Source organism: Passer domesticus, chromosome 12 (genome assembly GCF_036417665.1).
Source record: "Passer domesticus isolate bPasDom1 chromosome 12, bPasDom1.hap1, whole genome shotgun sequence".
NCBI classification, from domain to species: Eukaryota; Metazoa; Chordata; class Aves; order Passeriformes; family Passeridae; genus Passer; species Passer domesticus.
The window spans coordinates 6,486,613-6,505,583 of NC_087485.1; the positions used below are offsets into that span (position 1 = coordinate 6,486,613).

Here is an 18,971-nt window from a genome sequence, read left to right on the forward strand (position 1 = left end):
ACAAAACAGCCAATTTGAATCTTTGTGTTGGCTGTGATAGAAAAAAGAAATACATTCCCTGCTGTAAACATAATTGTGGGATCAGCTGGTCTATTTGGATATATTACCATCACTTCTGGAGAACAGCCATGCCAGGTCACATCATTTAGCCAAGGTCCTGTGATCAGTATTGGTTGCCTAGGGAAGAATATATGAAGAAGACAAGCCCATAATGAGGTTTTTCTATTTTAGAAAATTTAGCCCCTGTCAATTCTGATTCCATATAAAACTTGTGGTAATGAATTTGTGTCTTGTGTCAGTGTGTTCTGCAGCTTGATAAGCACCTTTTGTGGAGGAGCAGGTGAAATTTCAACCCTGACTCTCAGTGGTTTCTGTTCTCCTGAGCAAGGAAGGTTAGCTTGTGCTCTTTAGGAGAGTTGCTGTTATTTGCTGAGTGTTGTGTGAATCACATACATCCCTGACTTTAGATAGGTTGTGGAAAGCCTGGGCAGTTCTGCCTTCAACAGTAATTTCTGTACTTGTGACCTGTTTCTGCCAATCTCTAATTTACAGCTCATTTTTAGAACTTCATGAAGCTCAGATGTTGCTGGTGAGCAGTGGGGTTCCTTTCTTATTCATTTGTGTCTTCTCTGAACCCCATTGAATTTAAGAATGATAAACCATAGTTTAAGACCTGCAGTCCTACTTTGCTTTCTTCCTTTCTCCTGCTAAACTCTTGGCTTCACAACAGGGTGACATTGTCAGTCTGGTCTCATTTTTCTTTCTTCTTGGCTTTTAGGAGCAGATAGTCCAACCTGTAGTAATGGAGTCATGTCCACAAAAAGCAAACAGAGTCACAGTAAATACCCAGCACTGAGTTCATCATCTTCATCTTCCTCCTCCTCTTCCCCTTCATCTGTGAACTACTCGGAGTCCAATTCTACAGATTCTACCAAATCTCAGCAGCACAGTAGTACGAGTAATCAAGAAACCAGGTATTGTTTTTCCTCTGGAGACACCTGAGGGGGGTGGGATGGTGAGAAAAATGTCAGTCTGCTTTCTAAGGAGCCAGAAGGGCATCTGTCCTGCCCTTTTGAGCAATATTGTTATCTGCAAGGTCACTGCTATGCCCAGCAGACACAAACCTGCTGTGGCTCAAGCTTGGAGGTTCATATCATAAGGAATATTATGATGCTCTTGTTTCAGGCACCAGGCTGTCCCATTACACTGATGCCTTTGAATTCCAGTGTGATAGTTTTCCAGAAGCTTCCCCAGTCAGCCTGGTGTTGTTTCTGCTGCCTCAGCCAGGCCCTTGTTCCTGCTGAGCAGCTTTCCTGCCCTGTACTGTGGGAGGCAGCAGCTCAGGCCACAGTGGCTTGGTGCAGTGCCCTCTTGTGTAATTTCCTTGGGCTGCCTGTTGCCCTGTTCCTTCCAGGTGAGCCTCTGAGCCAGCAGTAATTTGTTCCATGCTGTGACAGCAGGTCAGACTGAGCCTCCCTTCTCAAGAAGCCACAGTGATCCAGCAGTTCAGTGCAGTCACTGCTGCCTGCTCTGGAGTGTGGAGCAGAGTGAGCTGTGGTGAGAACTGAGCTTCCTTTGGGCTCACTCTCCACACTGCTGTTGCAGGGCTGTCTAAAGCCTCAGTGGAGCAGAGGGTGTCACTGTGATTAAAAGAATCTCGTGCTAATTGCAGCTGGCAATCATTCTTCAAGTGCTGTGCTGAGCACAGCTTGCAGGGCAGTTTGTAGGCTCAGTTGTGACCTCTGGAGAGCCACCTAGCATGTAACTGAGTGAGAAACACTTGTTCAAACTCAATTTACCAGAATCATTTAATGATGCTGGATTTGTCATTCTTTTTTTTTTTTAATGTAGAGCCCAAGTTCCAGTAAGATCTTATAATTTCAGTTAATCAGTAGTTAATCAGCAGTCTCAGTCAGCCTGCTGTCTTGGACATTTAAGTATTCAGTGGTGCACTGTTGGCAAGGACTGGGGATGTATCATAGGCAAGATTTCCCTCCTGTGCAGTCTCTGAGTGTGTTATCTGTTACCTGGCTGCTGTTTACTACCCAAGGATCACCACTTCCTGAAGGGAAAATGCAAAATGTTCTGCACCTGGAATTATGACAGGCTCTTAGGGAACCTGTTTAATAAATTGTGTTCAACTGCAACAATTTTTGCTGCACTGACTTGGAGCATCTGGCTCCCTGTAGTCCAGCTGGCACCTTTTCTGGTGTGCTGGTCATTGCTGGGCACTGTTTGGCACATAAGCTCTTAATTGCTTCCCTTTTTAATTTAGACATCTGACCTTTCTTTCCCCCTCTCACCTCAGTGACAGCGAGATGGAAATGGAGGCTGAGCATTACCCCAACGGAGTCCTGGAGAATTCCTCCACCAGGATAATGAATGGCACCTACAAACACGAGGAGATCCTGCAGACAGATGAGTCCAGCATGGGTAGGTCCTCAGGAGCTGGTGTCAGAAGCTAAAACTGATTGAATTGTGGGGAAAAAGCATGTACTTTGGCCTGCTTCAGTGAATGAAGTGCCTGCTTCATGGGAGAAATTAATCTGTCCTGGAGCTAAAACTAGGTCTGGCTTTTCCTAGACACCCAGCAATGCTGGTGGTATCTTGGAGCAGGGAAAACAATAGGAGTCAAAGGTTTGTTCCATGCTGGTCATGAAACTGAGCTCAGAGCAGTCCTGGCACAAGTGCCTGCCTGCTGGGGAGCTGAGCTGGGCTGTGCCAGGCTGGTGATGTCCAGCTGCAGGGTGGCCTCAGCACAACTGGCAGCCTTGAGTGTCTTGTGGGTGCTTTAGCCAGGAGGGAGCAGATGAAGCAGCTACACTGCCTCTGAAACTGATTCATGCAGTTATAAAGGCTCCTGTGGCCACTAACACTGGGAAGCTGGTGGTGTTGGCATCTCTGACTGGAAGTTTTCTGAGTCCAGGATTTGTTAGACCAGGGCTTTCTGGGTTATATGCCCTGTTCACACACATGAAAGGGTAACAGATTGGAGTTGCAAGCTGCCAGGATTTTATCAGGACACTTGATTTCTAGGTAGTTAAACAGAGCTCAGATCTTCCCTGTATGTACCAGGCACTGTGACAAGTCCACTGCTGGCTGTTGTAGGGCAGGGATCACAGGAAACTTCACCAGGATAAACAAGGCAGGAAGCAGCTACCTGCTCCAGAAGGGAGTTTGTGGGTATCCTGACACACAGTGGGCATTGGTGGGGAATGCAAGTTGATTGTTCCTTCTCCACTGCTTCTCCTTAGAAGACAGCTGCCCCCAGAGGCAGCTGTGTGGAGGGAACCACGCTGCCACAGAGAGAATGATCCAGTTTGGACGGGAGCTGCAGATCCTGAGCGAGCAGCTTTGCAGAGAGTATGGGAAGAACACCATGCACAAAAAGATGCTTCAGGTAAGCCTGGACCTTGTGCTGCATTGCAGCAGTTCTCTGGGCCAGCTCTGGGCTTGTGGGTTCCCTTGCAGACACCTGAGTAGCCCCCACTTCTGCACCTGCTGAGCAAGAAGGGACCTACATGGGAATCACAGATCAAAACATGAGTGTAGAGCATCTACACCCAGTTCTCAGCACAAGAGGGAAGAAATACAGCTCCTGCCTGGCTTCCTGGAGCAACTGCATGCTCTTTTTCTCTCCAGGAGACACTCCACCTGCCTTCCCATGCTGGCTTCCCTGCCAGGTGGAGGGGGCACCCTCTTTAAGCCACTGTTTTGATGTCCCACTGTGGTCCCTTGCTGCCAAGAGGAAAAAGGTCATTTCTTTTCAGGAGGTAGGCACCTGTCACCATGGTGACTGCAGGAGGTGCCCCAGCTGGACTTGGTGGTTTTCCTGTGTGTTTGCAGCCCTGCCTGATCTCACTGTTCCTTTCTGTTCCCTCACAGGATGCCTTTAGCTTGTTAGCTTACTCAGACCCTTGGAACTGCCCTGTTGGCCAACAGCTGGACCCCATCCAGAGGGAACCTGTGTGTGCTGCTCTCAATAGTGCTATTTTGGGTAAGATCTGGTTCCTGTGGGAGTGTTTCCCCAGACATACCTGCTCTCAAGGGCTGTCCTGTGGCAGGCAAGCCTGTCAGAAATACTTGTGTTTAGCTTTGGCCTTTCTTTCTGTTGCTGGGGACTGTCAGGGCAGTAGTGCAGGAAGGGGAGTAGGAGGGAAGCTTGCACAGAACAGATCCCCTGATGCCCTCCCATTTTGACTCCCTTCCTTGCATATTCCTCAATGCTGCTCCCAAGGATGCACTTCAGGATTTTCCTCCCCTGCTCACTGAAGAAACTGAGATCTCTTTGGTACATTTCCTGCCCCTCTCCTTTCATGCTCTGAACCCACCTGAATAATTTTGTAGACTTTACCAGGGTTCTTTTCCAGCTGTATGGATTAGCAGAGTTCAGCCCTGGTATCATCCTATTTTTAGGAGGGAATGCAGTTGCATCCTCTGCCCAGTCTGGCTCCCTGTGCCCAGGCAGATTTCCTGTGGGTTCTGTGCATCTCACACTGAATGTTCCAGAAGGAGATTTAGAGATTATCTTCTGGGGAAAGGAACAACTTGATGGACATGCCCATGAGGGCTCATGTTCTGGCTGAGCAGAGGAACAGAAATTGAATGTTTTGGGAAGGAGAGTCCCTTCCCCTGACTGTCAGCAGCTGTTTGTCCATTGCTTGAGGAGCATGAACAAATTGCTGAGGGCTGTCACCAGGGAATTGTGATGTCTGGACATGCTTCATCACACAGGTTAGCAGCTAGCAGAGGGTTCCCTCAGAAAACATGTCTGTAAAGGCATGGTGATGAGGGAGTGAGTTCATGCAGGGCCTGGGCTGCTGTACAGCCTTGCATAAGTGGCAGAAATGGAGAGGTTGCCTCCCAGCTGGGACCAGATTCTCCTGCCTTTCCTAATTCCTCCATGCTTTGCTATCTCATGTTTTAAGGGTTTTCTGGCAAATAGCATCAGCAGTAGCAATCAGCAGCAGCTTTGTTGCCTTTTTGTTGCTCTGGCCAGCACAGCAGCACTCTCTCAAAGGCCCTGCTGAGCTGTGGGATGTATCATGGGTGGTGGGGTGAGTGCAGCAGCAGCAGCAGCACGCAGCTGGCAGTATTTGGGAGCAGCTTCCTTGCAGAGCCAGCACCTTCTGCCAGGGATCAGCTGGGACAGAGAGAGGCCTGAGCGCAGGTGAGCCAGCACCAGCCAAACCTCCTCTGAACAGCTCTTTTCTCTGCCCCCACAGAATCTCAGAACCTGCCAAAGCAGCCCCCGCTGATGCTCGCCCTGGGCCAGGCCTCGGAGTGTCTGCGGCTCATGGCTCGCGTGGGCCTGGGCTCCTGCTCCTTTGCCAGAGTAGACGATTATTTGCACTGACAGCGAGCGGGACGGAGCTGCCGTCGAGGAGTGCTGCCCTTCCCCCTGTGCTGCTGCCACTCTGCACCACCACCTCGTCCGATAGCCCGACCTCCCTGCCACCCCTGTAGCACACACACACTGCCCGTGCAAGGACTGAGTGAGGCCCTCAGCGTGTGGCTGCTCCTGAGCCCGGGGAGCCCGGCAGGTCTGACCCATCTCCCTGCCCTTGCTGCGGCTCCAGCGGCGCTCGGTATTTCGCTGGTTATTCTAATGTAGCACCTTCTGATGTAGGGATTTTTCTCTTTTTTTTTTTTTTTTGTTTTGATTTGAGTTGTTTCTTCATGGTTCCACCAATATTTTATCTGGAGAGTTTTGCTGAGCTGGTTTATGCTGATTTACTGAGGAAGCTCATCAAGTTGGTGACAGCTTGTTCTTTTCTTCCCTTCTCCCTCCATCGTGCACATACAGCATCATCCGTGCTAGTAATCCGAACTCTTCTCACAGTGGCAGTTCAGAGGGATTTTTTTTTTAATTTTATTTGAATCATGTTTATTAAAAAGGTCTCTTCCACCTCCACAAAGTCACTGATGTATTTATTGCCCACAGACTCGGTCCCAGCCACACACACCATACAGCCCCTCAGGAGGTTGGGTGAGGTAGGTCCTGTCACACACTAGTGATGGAAATTGGAGGAGCCTGGTCCTTCATGGTGCCTCTCTTCGAGCCCAAGGCTCTCAGTCTTGGCTTTGTGAGTGGGAGTAGAAGATTAACATTGCCTGCATTGGTGATTGTGCTGTAGAAGCATCTCACAGCCCTGAGAAAGAGTTAAATCCAGCTCTCTGAACAGCTGGAGGGACAGGACTGATGAATATGAAGTCATCTGCTGCTGTATGGTAGAACCAGGTCGTGTGAGTTGGCCAGAACCATCCGTGGGCAATGCCCTGGTGGGCTGACAATTTTTAATTGAATAACAAATCCCCCATGTTTCTCCATGGAGGAGGGCTCTGACACTAACTCAGTAATAACAGTATTTCCTGCTCTCTCCCATCTCTGTAACACTGATCTAAATGAGCACTTCTGCATTTTGGAAGTGTCTGGAGAAACCTGGGCTGAGCTGTGCTTGTCCTTGCAGGTGGGACAGGCTGAGGTCAGGTTGCAGGTTGGGGTCAGTACCAGCTCTGTGGGGCCTGAGCCATTCAGAAAGGAGCAGCAGTGTTTCTTTAGGGATTATTAAGATAATTGTTGAAGTTCCAGTCCCAAAAGAGGCCAGCAAGGATCTGTGGGGGAGTAACCTCTGAGTAGAATGGACTAATGTGTTTACTGTGAGTGTTTCTGAGGGTGTTCTCTTACCTGGCCAGGCTGCCTGGCAGCACTGTGTGCTTTGCATCCTCTGCTGTACCTTTAGGAGATGGCAGGTTCAGCCTGGCAGGTGCTGCACCAAATTAATTTTAGGTCAGTACCTCTGGGGAGGACCCAAGGGAGCTCAAACCAAACATGAATTTTACTGCTGTTCAGGAATTTTTTCTTTTGGAAGGTCAATGAAAGATGAACAGGTTTTGTTGAGGTTTGTCCTTAAAATGGAGGTTAGCCTGTGCCAGGGCTTCAAGCACCAAGAGAGTTTGTGTGCCACTGAGAGGAAAAGTAGCAGCAGCCCAAAGCTTTAAGGATTTTCTGGGTTTGCAGGATGGATTTGCAGCTGGCACATGAGGTCTGAAATCAAGGCAGAGCAGGGGGCCAGGGCAGGCTGTGGCAGTGAATGTGCAGATGGTGCTGGAGGTGGTTGGGAGCTTATCCCTGCCTTTTGGTGAAGGTGTGCAGTGTGTAGGGGCAGTGGTCTGAGAAGCAGGTGGCTTAGAACTGCAGGAGATACTTCAGTCAGATCATTGGTACAGCTGCAAAAGCAGGGGGAGCTCTACCACAGCCTTTCTTCCAGGGAGACAGAGGCAGAGAGCTGCTCCAAGCAGAATTCCACTTGCCAGTCTGGGGCTTCTCTTCCAGCTCTTCTCCAGGAGCAGCTCATGTGCCTGAAAGCTCATCTGCTGCTTGCAGCTCTGCAGAGATAACTCAGTGAGAGGTTTCCTTCCCAAAGCCTCAGGTCCCAGACGTGCCAAGGCAGCAGGTGAGCTCTGCCTGGTGGGTTCTCCTGCAGGTTTCCATTCCTCACACTCAGACTGAGAGCACACTGCTGGGCTGATTCTGGCTGCTGAGGCTGAAGCACTCCAGGACCTTGCTTTGCCTCTGCTGTTGGTCACCACTTGGAGCAGCCTGGCTGCAGTGAGACCTCTCTCATCTTCATAGCAGCACCATCTTTATCTTTCTGAGGTTTTTCAATTCCTTCTCTTTGTGGTTTCTTTAAGCCAAGTTTCTTCATCATGTGTCATGTTAATGACATTTGGTCTCTCAGCAAAGCTTTGCTGACTGTCCTAGAGTCCTGACTGTCCTTTTTTTATTTTGTTTTCACTACCAAAAACCAAGAGATATTCCTAGATATCTGGTTATTTTGGTGCCAAGAAGTATGTGATGGATGTTATTTGGTTTTTTTTAATTTACTTCAAGTGTTCTGGTGGTTTCACGAGTGGTTTCTGCTTCTTGTACTCAGATTCTGACTAATGTGGCCATGACTCAGACTGGGGAAGATAAGTGTGTTTGTGGTGGGATGTAGGTCCCAACCTACCCCTGATTCCTGGATGGGATTTCTGATGTGGTTTTCTCAGGTTGTATTTCAAAGCCTCTTGCCTTTGAATCACCCTGGCTGCTCTTTGATGGTTCATGTTAGCTGAAACTTTGATTATTGCAGTAGTTTTTAAAAACAGAGCTAAAATGGAGTCTGTAACACTGAATGTGGCTGTACACTAACCAGAGGCTACATGGCAATTCAAAAGTTACTTCTATAAAAATGATTTGGGTTTTGTTATTCCAAGTGCCTCAAGCAACCTGGTCACTGCTCCCAGGAGTCCTTCAGTGCAGCCACGTTTTACTGTGGAGCTGCAGGGGAAACTGCTGCTTTCCATTCCTCTGAGGGGACAAGGGCTCAGCTGCAGCCCTGGTTGCAGTGCTGGTGGCACTGGTGCAGGACTCCATGGGGTGTGGCTGACTCAGGCTGCCTTCAGAGCCTGGGAGATTTTCCAGAATTCAGCTGGACCTGCACAAGCATTTCTCAGCTCCAGGAGAGGCTCTCCAGCTGTGTGTCCTTCCCAGGACCTGGGAAATGCCACTGAATGCTGGCACAACTGAACCTTTTCCACACTCAGTGGGTCTCAGCTGTCCCTGATGAGCCCAGAGGCACCATCACAATCACAGAGCTGTGATCCAGAGCAGCAAACACACTCCAGCCCTGTGCTCTGGACACCCCAGCCACCTTCCTGCCCTTGGCACTGCAGCAAAGGCCTTGCAGAAGGAAAACATGTCACAGGGGACCTGGTGGAACCTGATGGCAGGCCTGCAAGGCTTTGGGTGTGAGTCCAGTGCCCTGCCTGTTAAGTGGCCTTTTGAGAGGAGCATTTTGGCAACTCCAGACCTGGAGCCTTGGTTAAAGTGTCCTTCAGGGGTTCTGTGGAGAGAGCTCCGTGGAGCTGAATTGCATCACAGGCTTCCCTCCCCATGGACAAGGGTTTGTGCTGCCCCCACAAGCTGAGAGTGAGAGCATCAAGAATACGTTGGGAGAACCTTGGAGTGAGATGCACTGGAGTAGCTGGGATAAGTGTTTCTTGGAGGAGTATCCACCTCATACACCTGGTATCCAGCCTGTGACCATCTTAGTGGTTCTGCTGGGTGCATTCCAGTTTGTGGATATCTTTCCTGTAGCAGGGGTGCCACATCTTGTTCCTGCTGTTCCTCTTGGAACCATCTTGTTCCAGATGATTTCTCTTGCTGCTCCATGAGCCTACCCTAGCAAGTATTTAACCAAAGCTATTCCAAGACTTATAGGGTTGAGAGAGCTCTCAGTCAAGCTCTCCTGTGAGCAAGGAGGGCAGCAATCTAATTCCTGTGCATCCTGCAGTGTGTTCCCAGAGCCAGCCACTTTTGGGAAAACTTCCTACTGCTACCAGCAATCCTTCCTTGCTTCTCTGCCTCCCACAATCCCAGTATTCCCCAGCTGCATGGCAACAGTGGTGTTTGCAGTGCTGTGGGAGCTGCTCCACACCAGGGCCAGCTCTGTGCCTCATGTCTGTGGCAAGCATGGATGTGGCAGCTCCACCTGCCCTTCCTGGCTTGTTCTGCCCTGCTAAAGGGGTGGGTCCACGTGTGACAGTCCCTTTTTGCCACCCATCTGCCATTCCTCTGGAGTCTGTTGGGAGCAGAGCCCTGGTGTGTGGCCAGCAGAGCAGAGAGGCACAGGGCAGTGCACAGCATCCAGCCCTTCAGGGGAGCTTGTCCAGTGGATGCTGTCCCTCAGCCCATGGGAGCCAAAGCTGGAGCTTGTTGCCTTGGGATGTGTGATAGGTGTGGTGAAAGATGGCTGCTGCTACAGCCTCTTTCTGTTTCCAGCACCTGGTGGTCCTCCCTGTGCTGCTGCCCACTGGATTTGGACACAGGAGGTGCAGCTGTGGCTGGCATGGAGAATGGGCCCCTCTGGGAGCATCATTCCTCATGATTACTTACACCCAGGATCTTCCCATATCCTTCCTTCTCTTTTTCACAGTGACATCTCAATCTGTCCTCAAGCTGTGTCCTTGTTTTTCACATTTTATTAAGGCATCTTTACCATTCTTTAAATAGCTTTGTTCTTGAGGCTGCCTTGAAAAATTGGAGCAACCAGAGGTGCTGGAGGTAGTTCTAGGGAACTAGGTTCTAGGGAAAATGTGCCATTTTCCACCTTGGGAATCAGGGATGATGAACATCTCCTCCTTCAGCAAAGCAAGCTGGGCTGGATTGCAGCTGTGCTTTGGTTCCTGTCTGTGTTAGCATGTAGCACATGCTGCTCAGACACACCCTGCAGAGTTCTGCTGTCCTGGGTTGATGGAGAAGGTGACCTGTGGCAGCCAGGCTGCAGAGCAGTGTGCCAGTGCCAGGAAGCTGTGTGGGGCACCACATGGGATCAGGAAGTTCTCCCCATAAGCAGTGCAGACTGACCTGTCCTGTGGCAGCAGGTGGAGAGAAAGGTCCCTCAGACTCCAGTCCTGGGGCAGTGAGGCCCCATGGAGCTGGTGACAGCCTGGGAGAAGGAGCAAGGCTCCTGTTCCACCCAGGAGAGCCCTTTGCAGGGGAGCATCTTCCTTCCAGCCCTGCCAGTGTGAGAGCAGCCTCAGTGGAGGGGCAGGAAGAGCAGGTGCTGGGTCTCCAGCTGTACCAAGGTGTTTCTGTGTGGGGACATGCCAGGGGACGTGCTGGGTACTGCTGGGACCCTTCTGCCCCAGAGGGGTGAGTGAGGGAGGGAACTGCAATCCAGCAGTTCTTGGTCAGATCCAGAGCTGTCTGTGAGCCTTGTCCCGTGTGCTGTGTGGGGCAGAGCTGGAGGAAGTGTTGCTGGGGCTGTGTGAGGGCAGCTACAGCAGATTTGGGAGGAAAAGGGAGGAGTTGAGAGCCTGGAGACCTCTTGTATACAGCACTAGCTGCTCTCCACCATCCTTCCCTGCAACAAGAGGGAGCAGGTGATGGATGAGTGAACCTGGCATGTCTGTCCCTCTCCCCACATCCCAAACCAAAGCTCAGAGCCTGCAGCTTGAGCTGGAGCAGTGTCCAGCAAGCCAGGGCATCATCCAGGCTTGAGGCGCACACAGTTCTTTATTTCTAGGAGGGAAGCTTAACTCTCCTGCTCGCAGGAAACTCACAAGTCCTGTGTGGAATTCACACTCACAGAAACATTCCTGGAAGCCATGCAAACCTCTGCTCCTTGCTGAAGGTCCCATGGCCAGGCAGACACCTTTTCTCTGGTCACTCCACTTGGATCCAGGGGTGTGCTTGGACGTTTTTGCTCGGGAGGACTTCAGCCACATCCTTCCTCCAGAAGGGAGCACAGAGGGATTTTTGTATGCTGGGCTTCTCACAGGCTTAGACTTGGAGAAAAGAGAAGCAGCAGCAGCTCTGGGGATAATCCAGATTTTAAAGAAAATTTGAAAATCACACATATGGTGACTTCCAGACCAAGGACTGCACCGGCGCTGGATCGGGATCGTGTCTCGGTCCCACCTGTGCAGCTGGGGAGGCAGGAGGAGGCTGCGGCCCCTGAAGCTCTCACACACAGCAGTGCAAGCCCCAGGACCTGCCCAGCACGCAGTGAACTCTCCTCTCCTGCTGGTTGCTCAAAACTCAGGTATGAAATGCCCAGCTGGAGCAGGGGGTGCGAGGTTTCCCGGCAGCCCTGGAGGAGCGGCCGCCGCTGGGCACAGCTCCCTGTGCACCCCGGGCTCCTCCAGGCCTTTGGAGGGAGTTCCACCTCTCTGGTACAACATTGGCTACGTGGACGTTACACAAACTCTGCACATTGGTTCAGTCTACGCTTAGTATTTGTGAATTAAGTTATCTGATGCTTCGCATGAAAACTTCAAAAAAGGGGCTCGGGGGGGGTGGATTTTAACTGAGAAAAAGCCTATGAAAATATACTGGAAATATGGTAAAGAAATCGACATTCTGCTGTATATTGACAGAATTATTTTTATTAAAATACACATCCATGTGCAAGAGCCAGTGTGGAGCCGTGTGCTTTGTCAGTCTCTGCTCATCAGGGAGGGCTGTGTCCCCTCTGACAGGGCATGCACAGTCCTCGAGGTGTTTGTCCCCAGTATCTGATTCTGTTTCAGCTTCCCCTTCCACCATCGCTTCCTCCCATGTGCTTACAGTTCATGGGCAAAAATGTCATTAGGGATGTTTTTCCTGTGCCATTCAGTGTCCTAGAAAATACAGCCCTGAAGTGTTTTCTAGCCCTGAGCATAAAATACTGATGAAGCTTTAGGCTGAGGATCCTAATTCCTTGCCTCATTCCTTGCTTTTGCCTTTCTGAGGTTTTCCCTTGTTTGCAGCTCTCCCATGAGAAGATGGGCCAGCAGCAGCCTGGTTTTGGTGTCTGGGATCCCACCCTGCTCCCACCCTTCCTGTGGAGGGCCAGGCAGCCAGGACACCTCTGTCCAGCTGAAGGGGCTGTGTCCTCACCCTCCTAGCACTGTGGACATTGTTCCTTATCTCCCTCAGTCACTTTGCAGTGACCACCAGCACATTTGGAAGCTGTCAAGGTATTAAGGGTTTGGCAGATCAGTGTCTTCTCCCAGAACCCTCCCCTTAATTCTGGAGCACCTGCAGAGCCCGTGGGGCTGTGAGCATGCCCTGAGGATGCACAGCTCTGCCTGGGGGTGAGCTAGCCTCACCTATGGGTCCTGGCTCCACTGTCACATTGCCAGTGAAGCACACTGTGACCAGGCACAGTTTGCTCCTGCAGAAACACGAGCTTGTGGCACAGGCTTTTTGTGCTTGCAGCCAGCCCTGGCTTTGTTAGGATCTGCTGCTTGGTCTGAAGAATCAGAAGTTGAAACAGCAACTTGTGGCAATGAGTCTTTATTATAAATATTTGCTCCAGAGGCACATCGTGGCAGGGCAGTGACAGCAGGAGGAGCTCGGGAGCTGGCAGCCCCTTGGCCCTGTGACTCCTGACCCTGCCGGGGCTCAGCAGGGCTCCTGCCCTGCCCACGGCACAGCACCCGCTGGAGAAGAGCTGCCAGCCCTGCTGGCTCCCTCGAGAGGCAGGAAGACTGCATGGGCAAGTCAGATGCTGGATGGATCTATTTTTTTGTTTTGAAGCCGTTTTATGATTTTATTCACCCAGTCCTTCTTGGGGTCGGCACAGATCTCGTCACCATTGGCAGCCACAATCCTGCAATGAGAAAGTGAGGAAAAGAGTGAAAACATGAACCCTTCCTGTACATTATTTTTTTTGCAGCCCCACCCAGGATCAAGGCTTGGAGCCATCTCCAGCAGCCTGTGCCCTCCTGGGCTGATGGTGAGTGTCTGAGCCTTCCCACACCACTAGCATTAGCAGAAAACACTAAAACCCATTTTTCCCCTCTTTGCCCACCCCCCAGAGCTTTCCTACCACAGCCCCCCCTGGCTGGGACAGAGCCTGCCTGTGGGGCAGGATGGGATGGGGGAGGAAAAGATCTGGGATCCCAGATTTGGGATGGGGGGCAAAGCCTGGGATACTCACACAACTGCAGGCTGGGGGCAGTCCTTGGATGTCTCGTAGAAGCTTTGAGGGTGTCGGATGCGTTTCTGGGCGTACTTAAAGCAGCATTCCACGGGTGCAAAGTGGGCTGTGCACAGGAGGGAAGGGGATGTTGTGAATTGCATCACCAGGCAATGGCACCCCCAGGTTTGGAGCAGCACAGGGGCTGTGGGGCACCTCAGCAGCTCCCATAGCATCCTGTGGCAGGGGTTTGTCACCCTTCACACTGCAAGCCCAGGACAGGCACGTGGACAGAGGTGGGGCAGGGGACAGCCAGGGACCTGGCCCCTCACTGCCCAAATTGCTGCAGCCCCCAGAGCACACACTAAGGTCAGGGTGCTGAGTCTGGGGATGAGGTTTTGGGGTTTTCCAAGGCTGGAGCACAACTTGCAGGGTGTTTTGGTACACTGCAAACAGTCTGTTTGCAGTCCAAAACTGTCCCTTTCCAAACAGCTGCATGTTCTCCCTCCAGCCACCCCCTTGCTCATCCAGCTGAGACCTGGGGAACAACTGCCAGAGCCTCCTCCAAGCTCCTGCAGCCTGTCCCCAGGTCTGGCTTTCCTGGGACCACCCAGCTCCTTCTCCATGCCTCCCTGCATCCCGGGATGTGCTGCCCTGCCCTGCCCTGCCCTGCCCAGGGAGCTGCTGCTCCTGCCAGCAGCACCATCCCCGCTCCCCTCTGGCCTTTCCTGCCTGACCACCCCTGTGGGATGTCCCCGGTCCCCAGGGCTGTCCCCAGGGCTCAGAGCCCTCTCCTGCAGCAGCAGCAGCCCCTGAGGTTCCTTACCTGAGGCGTGGTGCAGGGAGAAGGTGAGCAGCAGGGTGAGCAGCAGGACAGTCCTCACAGGCAGCATGGTGGCTGTGCTGGCTCCTCCTGTCCCCTGTGCCTCCTGCCTGGTGGCTGTGGCTCTCTCCCCACTGCCATTTATCCTCTGCCTGCCGCCCACTCAGGCTGCATTTCCAAAAATTCAGAGGTGTACCAAGAAGCCAGGGTCAAGGGGCTTTCTGCAGTTTATTTTTGGGTGGAAAAGTTTGAGGTGCAGTTCTGCATTCTATGGAAGAGCCGTGACGTGGCAAGGGAGCTTCTAGGAACTGAAAGCAGATCAAAACCATCTTCCCTTGTAAGCAGGACATCAAGTCCAGGGCTCATCTGTTTGTTTCTAGCAGGAGAGACAGTCCCTGAGCAGGGACAGGTCTCAGGGGTTTAGTTGGTTTGCCCAAAGGCCAGTGATGGATCCATCCAAACCAACCTGCCCAGCCACCCTGGGCACACAGAGCACTGGGCCAGGCAGGAAAGCACGATGGGATGGGATGGGATGGGATGGGATGGGATGGGATGGGATGGGATGGGATGGGATGGGATGGGATGGGATGGGATGGGATGGGATGGGATGGGATGGGATGGGATGGGATGGGATGTCAGGCAGGAGAAGCCACACTGGACTGGTGCAGAAGGGACCCTGGAGCAGGGGGTGCCAGAGGTGCTTTTGGTGGGTTCAGCAGATTTCACAGAAGGGTTAAAAACAGGGAAGGGGCAGTGGGGAGTGTGAGCAGAGCCTGGTCTGAGCACAAGCCTGAGCCCCTGTGCTGCCTCTGGCTCCCACAGCAGCGCTGGGACTGAAGTGAGGAGGGGCAGGGGGCACAGACCCCAGTGGCAGCACTGCTGGACCCCAGCCCAGCTGCCATGCAGGATCTGCTCCCTGGCAGGGCAGATGCAGCTGTGTGTGAAGAGGTGAGGTCCTGCAGGGAGCCAGCACGGGGTGGTGCTGAGTGGGAGCACAGCAGGGGCCAGGCTGTGGCTTGGGGGATGAGGCAATCAATCCAAGGCTCCCAGAGGGGAAGAAAGGTGGAAATGGGTTTCTTTGAAGATTATCTCATGTCTGCACGACTTCTCTGAAAGGAGAAAGGAGAAGGAAACAGATCTAATGTGCTGAAAATGCTGGTTCAGAAGAAATGGTCTGCAGGCCACGGGGTCTGCTGGCCTTGCACGGGGCAGGGGGGGCACACAGGGCTGGGCACAGCCCCACTGGGTGCTGGTGCCACTGTCCCCAGGCAGGGCTCTGCAGGGGAAAATGCCTGACACAGAGCAGCCAGAGTCCCCTTCTGTGGGCTCTGCAGCACCCCCAGCTTCTCCTGCCCTCCCTGCCCATCCCCAGTGCACAGACCCGTGGGGCCAGCAGGCTCACTCCAGCTCTGGGGCACTGGTTAAGAGCACACGACTGTAATTAAGGGAGAACTGCTAATGACTTTTGCCAGCCAGCATCTCCTGGCTCAGAAAACCTTATGTGCCAACCCTGAGCTCCCTTCCCAGCCTTGTCTGAGGCACACAGTTGCTCCTCCTTTCCCTTGGCTGCTTATTCTCTCCAGAAGCATTAGTAGATGCCTCCACAGTCTGTTCTTCATGGAGGAAATCAGTGCATGTTGGATGTTGGAAGGCCTGGAAAGGCTCCTCAAGGCTCTGGAGGACTGGGCTTCCCTCCCTGCCCCAGCATGGACCTTTGGGTCTGGCTTTAGTCTTCTCCAGGCTCCTCTGCAGCTCCTGGGGTGTTCCCAGCCCCTCCTGAGCCATCCCCAGCAGTGGCACAGCCTCTGCCCAGGCAAATGCAAAGGCAAGTGGAGAGAAGAGGGGGTACAGACTCTGCAGAGGATTTTACGGGTGTCCAACCTCACTGTAATTAATAACTGAATACAAATTTTCTGACTGAGGAAAACCCCTGGTTTAGAAATTGAAGCAGATAGGCACGGACCAAAAAAATAAAAAATTTAAAAATTAAAAAAAAAAAAACCACAACAACAAAAAAAAACCTGTAGAGGTGGGAAATATTGTCTGACTCATAAAATGCTTTGGGTTTTGAGTGGATAATCACAAAGCTAATTCTTTATCAGAGAACATGAACTGTTGGCCCGTGATAAATGCCAGTGCCTGAGCCACAGCTGTCAGGAGAGGGCACCAAGCCCAAGCAAACAGAGACTCCGTGGCCTGGGGACTCCTGCAGTGGCAAGGCAGCAGCTCAAGAGGCTTCTGCAGGCTGCAGGCTCTCCTGGTGCACCCAGAGTTCTCCAGGTCTTGGTGCCTGTGGCACCTCAGGTTCCAGACCTGCAGCGTGGCAGGGTCACCCCTCTGCTCTGCTGGGAAAGCATCCCTGGAGCTGCTGCTGCCAAAATCCCCTTCCCCAGGAGCTGTGATGCTGGCACAAGGGACTGGCTCAGCTTCATCTGGGCCACTGCAAGAAAGTTTCTTCATCACTGCATGGGTTTTTTGGATAGGTTTCTTTCTTTGGTTGGTTCTCCTTTTTCCCCCCTTACTGGACTGTAACAGGGAAAGAAGGAGGAAGTAGGGGCACGTTCAGAGTTGCAGCATTTGTCTTCCCAGGTCACTGTTACACGTGAGGGAGCCCTGCTCTGCTCCCCCTGGCTGGACCCCTGCCCACCCATGGGAAGGAGAGAATTAATCCCTCCTTTTGCTTTGCTTGTGTGCCAGTTCTACTTTATTTATTAACCTGTCTTTAACTCGTGACTTTCCTCACTCCTGCCCTTCCAGTTCTGCTCCCCCTCCCAAAGCCTGGCAGGGGTCACTGGTGGGCTCTCCATGGCAGGGGATGTGTGCAGGAATGCCTTGTGTGATTCAGCTGCCCTGCCTGTCCCTCCTGCCAGGGAAAGCTTCCCCTGCAGCCCAGCTGAGACACCACAGGCCTGGGCACAGACAGGCTGTGCTGCTCCACGGGGCAGCAAAAGGACAGGCTGAAACCTCAGCCTGAAACTGATGGCAGTTCTGCACCTAAAAACCCCCAGAGGAGCCTCCAGCCCCTTTAGGGCTCCCTTGAAGTCCCATCCATGCCCTCCCTTCCTGCCCTGAGACCCAGAGGGAAGAGCCAGCCCCAGAAAGAAAAGTGGGAGCAGAAAGGACACCACTCTCCAGTATCACACAATAAAGTTTATTTTGTGTCTGTGGTCAGCAGGCAGGTGCAGGCTGGGCCAGCAGCACTCCAGGAGCTGCTGCCCAGCTGTGGATGCAGCTCAGGGCTCCGGGGGGGTCAGGGCTCTCTCCCAGGAGCTGAACAGCCTTAACCCCTTGTGAGAGGGGCACTGCAAACCTTCCTTCCAGCAGGGTGCTGGGCAGCCTCAACCAGGGCACCCCCTCTGCATCATGGGCTGTGAAGTTCCTTCTTTTTCTGAAGCATTTTCACTGCTCTCTTCACCCACTTCTCCTCGGGGTTTGCACAGACCTTGGCTCCTCTCTTGGTCTCAAACCTGCCAAGGGTGGAGGTGAAGCTTTGTGAGCAATGACAGCTGTGACTCCACTCGCACCCACACCATCCTCCTCCCCTGCACCCTTTCCCCTTTCCCTTTGTCCCTGTGCCTGCCCCTGGGTTCTTGGTGCCCTACAAGCAGCTCATCCTTCACCCCAGCCCCTCCAGGGCCCCTCAGAGCCCTCAGGAGCTGAACTGGCCTCGCAGAAGTGCCCAGACAGTCACGACCTCCCCTCTTCATGCTGGAAACAAGGAGGTCACACAGACCTGTCCCTGTCCTGTCCCCAGATGGAGCAGAAGAACTGAACTGTGACAGCCCAGCAGACAGCACCGCAGTAGGGAGCAGGACTTACACAGTTGCTGGGAAATAGCATTCCCTGGGGGTGGAGTAGGAGGCCAGGAGGTAATCCAGCCGGAGCACGCCCTTGATGTAGTCGAAGCAGCACTCGGCTGGGCTGTAAGGGGCTGCAGGACACAAAGAGGCACGGTGGGGCTGGCTCTGCAGGCAGCTGCCCTCAGGAGCTTCCCCCAGGACAGGGCTGGTGCACACAACATCCCCCAGGCTCTGCAAATGCTGCCGTGAGGAGCCCCAGGCGCCTCCTCCTCCCTTCCCGGGGCAGAAGGATGCTGCAGGTCCTCACCCAGCCCTGCAGCAGCTCTGCCAAAGCCCCAGGAGCAGCCCCCATCCCTCCCTGCAGCCCAGGATGTGCTGCCCTGCCAAAGCCCCAGGAGCAGCCCCCATCCCTCCCTGCAGCCCAGGATGTGCTGCCCTGCCCTGCCCTGCCCTGCCCTGCCCAGGGCTTTCCTTCCTGACCTCCCCACGGACAGCCCTGGGTCCCAGCCAGCAGCAGGGGCCCACGAGGGGCTTTACCTTCATGGGAGCACGGTGAGAGGGCGAGGAGCCCAGCCAGCAGCAGGACTCTCCTTGCAGTGAGCATGGTGGCTCCGGGAGGGCTCTTCCTTGCAGGATGCTGCTCTGCCTCCTCGGGACAGCTCAGCTCTGAGCTCAGGCAAGGAGCTGCTGCAATTTATACTCTCTGCTCCTCCCCAGTTATCCCTTTCCCATTTGAACCTAATTCCGGGAAAAGCTTCCAGTTCATAGCCCGTGGGGATTTCCATGTCACGTAGGGTCATTGGGATTACAGACAGACAGTACCTGGAAAGGCAAAATAAATTGTGTCAGCTTCTGTGTTCACCCACACAGGGAAAGTCACGAAGGAAGTGAAATCCT

At 52.9% G+C, this 18,971-nt stretch overlaps 3 protein-coding genes across 5 annotated transcripts in view; 1 reads left to right on the forward strand and 2 right to left on the reverse strand.

Annotated features, from left to right (window-relative positions):
* Positions 1-11,961, forward strand: part of RANBP10 (RAN binding protein 10) — a 65,974-nt gene extending 54,013 nt beyond the window's left edge. For 2 of the 3 annotated variants that reach the window (XM_064387115.1, XM_064387117.1), the window contains 5 exons: positions 779-974; positions 2,309-2,433; positions 3,255-3,400; positions 3,886-3,997; positions 5,226-11,961. In XM_064387115.1, the coding sequence (XP_064243185.1) occupies positions 779-974; positions 2,309-2,433; positions 3,255-3,400; positions 3,886-3,997; positions 5,226-5,356 (710 nt within the window). In that variant the 3' untranslated portion in view covers positions 5,357-11,961. The remainder of the gene's footprint in view (positions 1-778; positions 975-2,308; positions 2,434-3,254; positions 3,401-3,885; positions 3,998-5,225) is intronic. The other variant, XM_064387116.1, reaches the window with a different exon arrangement.
* An 857-nt stretch (positions 11,962-12,818) lies between these two features.
* On the reverse strand, positions 12,819-14,537 carry LOC135279409 (C-C motif chemokine 3-like). Its single transcript, XM_064386809.1, has 3 exons — positions 14,278-14,537; positions 13,473-13,578; positions 12,819-13,142 (listed from the first exon to the last, which is right to left on the reverse strand). Exons 1-3 carry the CDS (start codon positions 14,342-14,344, stop codon positions 13,034-13,036), a joined length of 282 nt encoding a protein of 93 aa, XP_064242879.1. The 5' UTR covers positions 14,345-14,537; the 3' UTR covers positions 12,819-13,033.
* Positions 14,538-17,416: 2,879 nt separating this feature from the next.
* On the reverse strand, positions 17,417-18,971 carry LOC135279598 (C-C motif chemokine 14-like). Its single transcript, XM_064387057.1, has 3 exons — positions 18,612-18,971; positions 18,094-18,205; positions 17,417-17,741 (listed from the first exon to the last, which is right to left on the reverse strand). The coding sequence occupies exons 1-3, from the start codon at positions 18,676-18,678 to the stop codon at positions 17,636-17,638; spliced, it is 285 nt and encodes a 94-aa protein (XP_064243127.1). The 5' UTR covers positions 18,679-18,971; the 3' UTR covers positions 17,417-17,635.